The sequence below is a fragment of the Zosterops lateralis genome (assembly GCF_965231275.1).
Source record: "Zosterops lateralis genome assembly, chromosome: 7".
In the NCBI taxonomy this organism is placed as follows: Eukaryota; Metazoa; Chordata; class Aves; order Passeriformes; family Zosteropidae; genus Zosterops; species Zosterops lateralis.
This window is the reverse complement of record NC_139767.1, coordinates 8,244,117-8,256,393: the sequence shown is the minus strand read 5'-3', so window position 1 is coordinate 8,256,393 and position 12,277 is coordinate 8,244,117. Positions and strand designations below refer to the sequence as shown.

Here is a 12,277-nt window from a genome sequence, read left to right as displayed (position 1 = left end):
AGCCACTGTCTGTGCAGGACAACCCCATCAGGACAAAAGCAGAAATTCCCAGAATCATCCTATTCATAACTGAAGCCCTTATTTATGCTCTAGTCTTAAGATAACTTCTGAAAGCACTCCCTTCTCATTAATGGCAACATGTATCTGTGCCACTTCTCTGTTTATGGTATTCAGGGTGAAATCTGATTACATAAATCTTCCTTTATAAAAGTGAAATAACAGATTTCAGGAATAAGAAGGGCTGCTCTGCTCATTTACCATTGAAGCCTGAGTTAATGAGTATACTGTGTGCTCTGGGGAACAATTTGCTGTAAATTATGTATATTCATGAAATTAATTTAATTCTCACAGCAGATTCTCCAGTACTGGTGAACTTTACCAACTCCTCAGCCCTGCTAGAGCCCAAAATGAGGGCAGGGAGGGTAATGGAATTATGCCTGGATGAGCAGGTCTGTGGGCACACACACCATTAACACCTTGGGGTCTGTTTACAAAGGAAGAGGTCAGGCAGAAGCACCAGATATGCTGATTTACACCACCAGTTATGTAAAAGCTTTTGGAAGTTTTAGTAAGTTTTAGCTTCTGAAAGTATCTTCTGTCATCTAAAACAACATATATTGAGGCACTTTTTTCCATGTAAAATTCACCGTTTCGATGTAGTACAAACAAATATATCTTTACATGATGCTGCTTAAAACAGTAACACAGCAGTGCATTCCTGATTCTGTGTCATGTTCCTGGTTCTAGTGCCCAGTTTGTTTCCATCTGGGCACTGAACATCCCTAGGCTTCTCCAGATAGAACTAAGTGAACATATAAAAAGGTTCCTTAGTTCAAGTGGCTGTTTACAAATGCCTCTGTACCAGAAAGGAACATGCATGAGGAATCATAAGATTATTTATTTCAGTACATCAAAGTGGGCAAAATAGCATTAGATCCGAAACAGGACATTCCAGTTGGTGATCGACAAACAATTCTAATAAGCCCTGTGCTGAGAAACAGTTGCAAAGAGTGGAAACAGCCATTGATGTTTAAGTTGCAGCTTCCTGTTAAAGCTTACAAAAGGGTGAGAATGGAAAAAAACAGAGAAAGTTCCTAATAAACCACGGAAGATGCATTTCAAAACGTTATTTACACGTATTTAGCACTGGGGTAGCCTGCCAGATCAACGACTCAACACGGTAAAGTAGGATGTGTTTTGAACCAGCATGTCCTGCTGTCTAACACAATTCAGATGGTATTAGACTGCTCCCAGTGAGTTTTTCAGTACAACCATTAAAGCTGTTTACAGAAAGTTTTGGCGTGCAAATGGGAAACCCCGCACAGAAGGCTGTTTGCTGAAGCAGCTAGGTGTCTGCTCCTAGCAACTACAGCCTGGTGACTGCACGTCAGCTGATAAAGGTTTTTAAAAATGATTGGTACAAGACTGGAAAAGGTTACTTGGTACAAGTAAAATACTTTGGGGTTTCTAGTTATTATGTAAAGAACTCATCTCTGAAAGTTCATAAATGTTTTTGTAGAATGAAAAAGAGTTAACTTGCAGACAGAAGCAAACTAAATAACCTCTTGTGGGCTTCGTTCATTCTGAAGTATTAAGAGCCCAGTTGCAGTTGAACATCTGCCTGAGAGATTAGTTAATAATACTCAGGTCTTTGTGCCCAGAGGAGGAGGGGGATGTGGGGATCAGCCCGCTCTGTCCTCTGATGTTTTACCCTTTTTCACAGGGAACATAGTATTTTTATTTACTTTCAAATAAATCTCATTTAAACAAGAAGTTATTTATTCTCAAATAAACATCAAATAAGAAGCATCACTACATTATTCACCCTGTACAGTTCTACTGTCTGATGATGATTTCTACAGAAATTTATTTTCTGTAGCTTTATCTCACCCTACCTGCTCAGAAATCTGCTGTTTCTTTAGATTGTTCCTTGTGTGGTTTTAGTGGCTGCTGGGAGGGATTCAGCAGTGGAATTTGAGGGGTGGAGAAAAAGACCTCTGCCTTCACAGCTCATTCTCTGTGCTTTTACAGCTTTGCCTACTGCAGTTTAGTTGCACATACCCTAAAAAAATGACCCTAAAAAAATGGTGATCATCTGAAAGTTATGCATCAGACCCTGTGAGAAAACTACAGGACTTCATAGTTGTGTGTTAGGACTTCCCACACATCATAGGAGTTTTCTAAAACAATGAGGTTACCTTTAAGTTCTCTCACATATTTTGAGAGGGGGAAGGGGAAATCTAAAAATAAAAGTACAACAAGAGCGGTCTAAATAGATAGTGTCACAGGTACATCCTCTTAAAGACCTAGATAAAACAGAGACATCCTTCTAGTTGAAGAAGATTTTTTTAGTAAGAATACTGCCTGTTCAAGTACAAGCTTTCAAAAAACTCCCAAACACTTAACCTTTATTAGGCTAACACAAGGACCAACTGTTTCTTTGTATTCTGCTGTTGTCTTCATTAGGCTTTCTGCCTGGATGCAGAAGCAAAGGTAGGAAACAAATCAAGGCAAAGTGTTATTTGTCATATTTGAAGGTGAAAACGGGAAATATGTATGTACAGCTATGCCTTCCCACCTACACATTCGAGATACACTACTAAACCCAATCTTTCTCTCTTTCTTTCAAAAAAATAACACAATAGACAAAAGGGGTTTTTCTCCCTGTTTTTGATTTTATGAAAGTTGATATGTTTGCTTTTCCAGAAAGATGCTGAGTATCAGACTTAGTAAAATAATCATATCACAAGTGAGCAATAAGGAAGGAAATGTATTTTTGCTTGACTTTGTCTTGTTGTTTCCTATCTCTCCTCCCTTCCATCAGCTTCTTTAAATATTCATTCAGTATGAACAAACACTTCAGTGGTCATACTAAATAACCCTTCCACACTTCCAAGTAAAGCTCCTATTGTATACAATTAAAAAGCTCAAGGAGGGCTTTTTCTAGCAGAAATGAGAAGAAATACAGCTGATGATTTTGAGAGTTAAAAAAAAAATAAAATAAAGAAAAAGAAAATTAAAAAGAGAAAAGAAGAGAAAACCCGACCAAATTCTGAAGCAATTTTCAGAATTGGAAAGCACCAAAACCTACTCAAGTCCTTTTTTAAGGTCACCATGAAAACACAGAGATAATCAGGCAAACCCCTGACTGACTTTCTAAAGGTTTCATAGCACATCCTTCTAAATTACAAATCGAGACCAACTAACACTTAATCCCCTGCTTTAACCACTGAGAACACAGCCAGTTGCTCATGTAGTGCACAGCCAGTATTCACTGATAGGTGTGTACAAAGCCCTTTGGCACATGAAGAGCAGTCAGTTTTAGGGTGGCTGGGAGAGGATCCACTTTTTGATGGAGCCGCCCACAGGAAAATCAGCTAAATTTTTTAAACTTTAAAAATTGGAAGAAAAGAAGAGTAAGAGAATGACTCTGGTCTAGATTTCTTCATTTCTGTCAGAGCAAGCAGTAAATTCCAGATACTAAAACTGACAATTGTTTGGTGTTCTTTTTGAAAGCACATGCATTTTAAAATGTCATAATATGTATTTTAAAGTTTCTCCATGACCTTGCAGCTTACAGAATCAAACCTTGCATTTCCCCAGTCACTGTTTCATGCACCTTTAACATACTCCAAAGAGTTCAAGCTGTTTTAAAATTTGGCTAAAGGGCATAAACTCTGCATGCTCTAATGTACAGACTGTTTTTGCAGAAATGCCTCTTTGTTTTTCTCTGTGATCTAGTAAGATATTGTCACACCAGATGTCCCTGGAGTTGAAAGAGTGCATGCCGGGTGGCAGTAGGAAGGTTTTCTCCAAGGAAATGTCATCAGCATTCACAGAAAATTGTCACCTGTTCAGAATGAAAGTTCAAATTCCCCCTGTTTGCTTAAATTTAGCATCATGCTGGCAGTTCTTGAGAAAAATCCAGTCCAAATAAAATAATCTGTTGTTTGTTGTAACTCATGGTATGGAAAGACCTCACTGGAACAGAAGAGAAGAGAAAGAAAACTTCTAAGAACAACACAATAATATTAGCAGATATTTTGATTTGAAGGAAGAAAAGCGAATCTTCAATTTCTCTGTGTCAGTATTTGTCAAAAGACAAATATAAATGTTCTCCTTACATGTTTAAAGTTATTAATACAATTTTGCATATCTAAAGAATTCACACTCTTCTTCCTTTTCTGGCTGCTACTGTTCATGCCACTCTAAGTTAGGATTTGCCCATCTCAAGCCATTTTTGGTTAAAATTCCTTAATTTTCCAACTTATACTCTTTTGCTGATAGGAGATAATTTTCAATTAGTCATTCAGAAATCAAGGTCACATTGGGTAATTTCTGTCCTTGGCCAAAGACGAAGTGGAAGTGCAGAGCAACAAGAGCCGGCAGTAGGTGAATAATAAGGGAATACCAAGCAATGCATTCCAAAGTGTCATTACAGCTGAGAACTATAAAACACAGGCAGAAAATTTTTAGTGTTATTATTTTTCCAGAGTCAAAAACATGGTTATTGTGACTTTTAGTAGGTATTGTTATTAAATAAGTTTCAGTTCTTGTGATACTTAATGTTATAATTCATTTAGCAATTTATTACTGGTGAGTTGCAATCCATCTGCTCCCTTACTGCAAAAGGGGCTGCTCCGGGAGCACAGGTGGCAACTCTCTGTTGACCTTCTTGGCATCTACTCAAACTGAATCAAGTCGAAAAAGCACCAGCCTGGCATAAGTATGGGAATCACTACAGCCCCAGTTTGTTTCTACAGCTCTATGAGTTAGAGAAGAAAGAAAGGGGGGAAAAAAAGTGAATTTCCACTTCATCTCTTGATTCAGATGGTTTTCGCTTAATGAAACAAAGAAAAGGAGAGAAAGAAAGAGTTTTTGAAAGTTTTGCATATGAATCGTGTCTAGAAACGCTAGGAAAGTCCCTAATAACCGGCATCCATTGCGGGGGATTTTAACACATCCCACTGTCAGATTATTTTTTTTTCAGAGCTTCTTCTTCATAAATGCATTTTTCCAGCTCAGAGAGAGGATATTTACTTCTTATTGACTTGATTAAATATCTTTTGCTTGACCCCTTTAAACCCTAGCAGTGTTTTTAGGCAGCAGTAAACTGGGACTAAGGTAAGCCTCAAAGATAAGCCTCAGGCTGTGTAGCTTCAGGTACCAATGTATGGCATGGCCCCTTACTGGCCATCCAGGGGGGAAGGTGAAACCCTGGTTTACAGCCAAAAAGAAGTAACAGCCACAAGCAGAAATTAATGAGGAAATAATATGCCCATCAGTGGACTTACACCAATGGCAGATTTCTCCCCACAGCTTTCATCCCAAGCCTTGTTAGTAACAGGACTTTTCCTCCCTCTAATCAAGGTATAGATGGATGAGACAGGCTTAGTAATAGGCTGAAACAAGGCAGGACTGTTCCTCCCCTCTCCCAGCTTCGTATGTGCTCCTCCTTAACAATAAACTGATCCTTTGCTGAGCACTTCCAGTCCACCAAGGTGCAGAAAACCCAGACAGTGAAAAAAGCATGAGTCATTTCCATCCCAGTTAGCGCCTGGATTGGCTCCTCAAGGGGTCAGGCACTGGGCTGGAGCACAGCCAGGAGCACAAGCACTCTTTGCAGCAGTTAATTTGCCCTGGCTGTTGCTGTGGGACATCACTTTCCACATGACACCCCACTCAATCCTTTGCAGGAAGATCACAGCCATTTCCTATATTTCTCTATTTCCCTTCCCAAAGCTACATCCTGACACTACAGAGAGAGAAATTGGGAATATGCCCAATAAAGGGGACTGTGAATGTATTACCGGACCTGAAGTGCAGTGGCGTTGAAGGAAGCATGCAGCAACATCGTAGTCACTGCCCTTACAGCCATGGAGCTGTCAGGGAGAAACGTGTAGTGACAGATCTTTGGCACTGTTATTTGACATGGAAATCAGCAGTGTACCCTTAATCAAGTCTCTCCTCACTGCCCGGGAAGGAACAGGCAGGGAGTTCTTGGTGTTCCATCTGAGGCATAGTGTGTCCCGGGGTAGTATTACTCACCACTTCTTGTTTACAGAGAAGCTCCTGAAACCAGTAAGGTTCACAACTCCTGTTCCTCAGGGTAATTGATACAGATGGTTGCTGGAATAAAGTACCTAAAAGCATCCTGAACTGCTTTTATGGAGATCAAAGGAGGCACAGGACTGGGGCTACTCTGGGTGTGCACTGGTTGCACTGTGGGGCATGTACTTTTTCTGTCCTGAAAAGATGTCAGAAACCACAGAAATGAAGTTTTGTTTCATTGCTAACAGTGCCAAGGCAAAGTTCCCTTGGAAGGGAACATTTGGTTGCTCGGTTACCTAGTTTTAAGAGTCTGGTATCTTTCACCTTAGTCCATACCTGGAACCACAGTACACATGGTATTTAATACCAAGCAGCCTGAACCAAGTTGCCATGATCAAAACTACCATTTTTAATATGATATTTCTTTGCTTTGCAATTGAAGTCAAAACATATTTCAGATTACACATTTCATGTAAGAGCTCACAGGAAATGTTTATTGAAAAGCATTAGAATGGTATGTTTAATGCCATGGTACTTGTTGCATACAGAAGCAATGTGTTCACATTTCTGTCAGATGCATTCACACCCTTTTGTCTAACATAACAATTGGTATGAGATATCAAAGGAGGATCTGGCATCCATTAAAGTATGTATAAACTTATTGTGCCACATTTAGAGACAGCTAGATAAAAGAGGTTCTGAGTGGCAGGGAGATATGATGAAAATAAAGACTAATGATAAAAAAGGAGAAAATAGAGTAAGTCCAGAAGTGGAAACTACACAGCAAAAGAAATTAAATGGATTAACTCTGCTGAATGGACAAACATTATGAGCACTGAATGAAGGGTATCTGAATGAATGATATTGAATGAAAGGCATGAAGGATACTGAGAAACACTGAATGAACACATCACATAAAGAAGGCTATTTGAGAGTCCTCTATCATTCCAATTTTATAAATACAGCATAAACCAATATTAGTTCAAATTGTGCCCAGTCCTCAGTCACGCATCAGCAATTCAGCACTTTATTTATGGTGGTGTAATAAATATAGATTTTTTCGATTCTTTGGCTTGAGACAAAAGTTACTTATTCCTTCATCTCAGGCACATTATTTTTTTGAAAGAGAAAAATTGTTCATAGACATTAAAATTTAAGTTTTCTGCTTTATGCTGAGGAAGCTTTCCTGCTTGCATCATTACCATATTGATATGCTTTCAGACTTTTTTGTTGGCAGAAGTGCTACATGCTAAGCATCAACATCCTATTGAAAATCGAAGTCGTGATAAAATTGTGCCCAGAATAGGCTGACAGGAAAGCCCTTTCAAGCCAGCTGTGTTAGCAGGGAAGCAATTTGATCTTCAAATGATATACATCTCAGAATTGTATCTTTATAATCTCTGTGGAACATTGTTAAGAATATTTTATAATGGTGGCACTAACTGGTGCTGCCCTGAAAGGCTGAACCAGCACATGGAAAAGGAGAGTCTTTTCCACCCACACCAATCTGTAGCTCAATGACACTCATGCATCATGTTGCTTGTGATTTCCAGAGGGACATCCTGAATTCTAGATTTTTTTTTTGAGTTGTATTTACTTGTGCTTGCAGGGCAAATATCATGGTAATCCCATGCATATAGCAGTGATCATCTCAAACTGCTTAAGAGAAGAAAGAAGAATATTGGCTGCAGCCAGCATGCCTGTACAGGTAATGAATTACATTTCATTAATCTGCTCCATGTTAATCTGCTCACATGCTTTTCAGACCAAATCCTGTCCCCTCATTCCACTGAAGTGATTTGTGTGCACTAGGGGTTGCCAAATGTTGCCCTTTAAACTCACATTTGAACTTCATTAGTGGCTCTTCTGCTGGAAATATTGCTATGAGGGACTTCCACGTCACAGCTAATCTTCAAAGACTTTAATCTGTAGGAAAGGTTTTAAAGAGATTATTCTTTGCAAAACAGATGTGTATATTTTAAATTATGCAATGCATTAATTCATATTAACTATGGAATGCAAAAGACATTCCATCCAATATTTTATAGAGTTATTGATGATTTTTATGTTGTTTGGAGAAAAAAATAATTCAAATTACATATGAAACTTATTTTGTAGAAATTGTTACATGATTAAAACCCAGAGAGAATTTTTTAGACAAATGTGTTCTTGTTAATCACTTATGGATGTAATATGTATTCCTATATGAGTCTTTTGCCATGGATCTTTTTAAAAAATCTAATAATCTATATTTAATTTACTATATTTTTAATGTCTGTAGTACACCCACACCTTTCATCTCTTAGATTTCGAAGTCAAAGCTGCATATTTTTCAAGTGTGTAGAACTAAACATGTCTGTGTGTTTACAGCAGTCTCCAGATGGTTGAGCACTGGCTTTGGAATTCCCTCTGTGTTGGAACTTGCAATACAGTTTCTATCACCTATCATTATTATTACTCTCCCACCAATTATCTGTTCAATGTGTTCCAGGGGCCGCTGGAAAAGTCTCTACAGAACTCTGTGGTTTCAGAGCGACAAAGAAATGTAGAACACAAAGTATCAGCGATCAAGAACAGTGCTCAGGTACCTTTTTTGTCCTGTGTGCTGTCTCTGCCCACATGATTTTCATACAGACATACCTGAACTACCTTTAAGATGGGTAGCACAACTTCTGCCAACAGACACACTATCCATTTTCCATTTTTCCAAGGACATCTGCCCAGACCTACAACTCAGGACACACCTGATCCTTGGGTGTTAGCAGCTGTTTGGGTTCAGTGTCAGAGCTCCCTATTCTGAAGCTATCCCACTCATCCCTATGTGAGTTGCAGACAGACACCTGAGTGCAGTAAGAGCATACCTATAGTCTCTAAAAAGAAGTGAGGTTCAGAAAATGTATTTTTGCAGCTTCACCTCCTTTAGCTGGGTCAGCAGTAGCTTAACCTTCACGATCTCTGAGTCATGTACCTTTGTCGAGCCAAAGGCTAAGTGACGTAATTACGTGGTTTGGAGATGTGAGGGGACAAGAACACTGGGAGCTGATGGTAACCACTCTCCAGGAGTTTCTCATGTCATTGCAGGCCAGAGCTGGGCTGAGTCAGACCTGTAGCTTTGTCCCAGAGACCTGGAAAGCTCAGAGAATTCGTGCCCAGTCAGTTCAAGGCAGGATAGGGACTCAGAGTCCCCATGGCTTTTTTGCTGCCTCAACCCCACTTTCAGCTTTCCAGCAGTCTCAGTGTAGAAACTGTATTTGAAATACCTGTCTATATATTGTTCAAGAGTAACACTTCTGGCATACAGGAAAGAGATTCTAGCAGCATTCTCTCATCAGTGTCTCCTTTCACAGAGAAGAAAGGTTAGAGAGATCAAACCCTTAGAAAGTAGTTTCAGAAGAATGTAATACTAGGTCTCTATCCACACATAAAGTTGTAAGATAAGAGTTGCAGAGCAGAAAAAGCAGCAGCCTGTCATGCTGCTCCTTCTGCCTATGTGGGGAAGCACAGCCACTCCTGAAGGACAAGAGAAAATGAATACATTTTCTAGATAGAAGGGTTGGGGGTTTTTTTGGTAGGTAATTAAGTTGAACACAGAAATTATCCAGCTCCTTGTGCATGTAATTTCATACTTTACACATATAATTTAAAACTTTAGTCTCCAAAATAAAGAGTAAACCAAAAGAGCTAATTGTGTGTGGGCTCATTTAGCAAACAAGTTTCTGTGTTTTCACAGACACTTAATGTGCACATCTTAGGGAACTAAAAAGGATTGTTTATGAGTTGTTGGCAAAATCAAGGCTTCCTATAAACAGCACAGAAATAGACCTTCAAAGTACAACAGATAATTTCCTACGGTTTTATTTTCCTTCTTTTGATGGTTTTTTTAATTATTATTGATTGGTTACTAGAAAATATCTTCAATATTTTTTTACAGCACATATGAAAAGAAAGCTGCAAAATGCCAAAGCAGCAAAATGTTTCTTTTCTCTATCCAAATTCTTAGGACATTCTGTAAATAAATTCTGTGAGCTCTTCTCCTGTGTCTGACTCCACCTTTGCTGGCTTTGCATACCCTGATTCAATTTCCATTTAAGTAAATGCAAAATTATCCCTTTGCCCTGCTTTAAAGTTGCAAAAAGAGAGTAGCATTATTGGCTTAACAATTTCAGTTTTGCTCAGGCTAACACAATCATTCCTACTTCCCACTATGTCATTGCACTAGTAAGCAAGAAGGGATAAAGCTGAATCAACCACTGTCAGCTGCAGGATAGAGGATAATATTTGACTTTCTAAACAAGTAAAATAAAACTGTAGCTATAAATATGTATTTATTATTCAATCATAGTTTTTAAAGTTTAAAGGAACAAGTGTTCCCAGAACTGTTCAGGGGTTTTTGAATGGTAAGAAAGAAAAATACTACATTATGCATTTTTTCATTTCTTTCCTGGGAAAGATGACTGATCAAGACGTAAAATACCTGGAAGATTTGCAAGAAGAATTTGACTTCAGGTATAAAACAATACAGAGCTTAGGTAAGAGTTTTTATACTAATTTTTAGATTTCCTAGGAAATTGCTGATTCTGCAGCTGGACTCCAGCATCAGAGGGTTTTGTGCATTAGTTAAACAATATATGTAAACATAAAAATGGATCTTTGGTTTATATAAAATAATAGTCCTGGAACATAATGACTCTTTTGGGGTTAAGAGGGTAAAGAGGATCATGTTAAGAAAGTATAGTTATTTCCTATGGATAAGCTGCCTAATGGCATGTGAAGGAGTATACATTTCTTAATTTAAAGAACCTATTTTTCAATATCCTCACCTTTTACATGGCCCTTCTTTGTGAGACTGTGGAAGAGACTCTTATTTCCCAGAGTCATGCAAAACTGATTTTTCTCACCTCTAACTTGGCTTTCTGTTCTTTTTTTGACCACAGTGGTGATAACCAGCTGGTAAGCACTCTTTGACCAGCCTGTGATGGTTGAGATATGCATGTGGCAACAGTCCTTGCATGATCTCTTTCAGAAAAGAAACTGGGGTCTGCTTGTGTCTGCTCAGATATCTTTATATTCTCTTCCTTTGAACATGCAAAGATACTGGGCTTGAAATATCCAAGCCCTTAAGCACATCAGTCCTAAATGTTGAAGGCTGGATATGACCCAGCAATCAGAAGAGTTGCCACAGTTTAATGAGTTGCTGGTCATCAGGCCAATCATAATTACTGACCACACAGATACCTGAAAGCTTCCCCACTTGCAAAATAAAACATGCTGACAATAAATGACTTCCAGGGCTTAAAATTTCTCTGCTGTGCTCCAGCACAGCCAGCTTACAGTGTGTGGGAGCAATTGCTGTGGTTGAGCTGGTGCTGGTTACTTGTCTGCTTCCCCTGAAACATCTACCCCAACTCAATAGGAAGGCATCAATTCAGAGCTTAGCAGGCACACAGTTGGCACCAATTTCTTTTTTGAATGCAGCATGAAACATGCAAAAGGTTTGGGAAAGTGAGGGTGGGAAAGAGCTGCATGTGAAAGAGCATGGGTGAGCTTGGAGACTCTTGAAACTAGTGCATGATCCAGAGAAGGACAAATGTTAGAGAGAGGGGGAATGCCCAGGGGTCAGTGCTCCTGGTGGCTGAAATTCCCCTGGCAAAGAACACTTTATCACTGCTTCAAATGCCTCTCAGCCAGACATTGTAATTCACATAGAGTCCAAAGAGCTTTAGCCTAACTGCTGACACTACGAGCGTATTTGTGTGTACAGATCAATCATTGAGCCAAGCCAGATGTACATAATATACAGGAGTATGCACAGGGATGAGAAATTTAGAGAACTCTGGGTATTACCTGTATGTTTTCTGCCTTTTCCTGCCCCACCACATACACATCTACAGACAGGATCCACAAAACCTAATTTTAAACTTTCATTAAAGCTAGTCTTTTCAAATTAAATATGTGTTACATAATCTACTGATGCCCACAGTTTATCTTATCACTAGTTCATGCTGTAGTCTGGTCATGGTTTTTTTGCCTCTTCTCCCCTTATAAACAGGCACACACACCTACACATGTATTTATACTGATTTTTTTTGTGTGTGTTCTGCAGAGCAGAATGACAAAAACAGCACCCTCATTAAACAGGAAATGTTGGCGTTGCAGTCTATGCTCAATAGTTTAGACTACAAGAGAAAGGTTAGTGACAATGTTTTGTCATTTGTGGTTAATCTGC

The 12,277-nt window shown here is 38.9% G+C and overlaps 2 protein-coding genes across 2 annotated transcripts in view; one reads left to right on the top strand and one right to left on the bottom strand.

Annotated features, from left to right (window-relative positions):
- Positions 1-12,277, top strand: part of STAT4 (signal transducer and activator of transcription 4) — a gene marked incomplete at its 5' end in the record, with an annotated part of 40,077 nt that overhangs the window by 7,671 nt on the left and 20,129 nt on the right. The window contains 4 exons of the mRNA XM_083865158.1: positions 7,661-7,759; positions 8,543-8,635; positions 10,502-10,580; positions 12,155-12,240. Coding sequence (XP_083721284.1) covers positions 7,661-7,759; positions 8,543-8,635; positions 10,502-10,580; positions 12,155-12,240 — 357 coding nt within the window. The remainder of the gene's footprint in view (positions 1-7,660; positions 7,760-8,542; positions 8,636-10,501; positions 10,581-12,154; positions 12,241-12,277) is intronic.
- MYO1B (myosin IB) overlaps positions 1-12,277 on the bottom strand; it is a 184,672-nt gene that overhangs the window by 154,678 nt on the left and 17,717 nt on the right. The window lies entirely within an intron of this gene.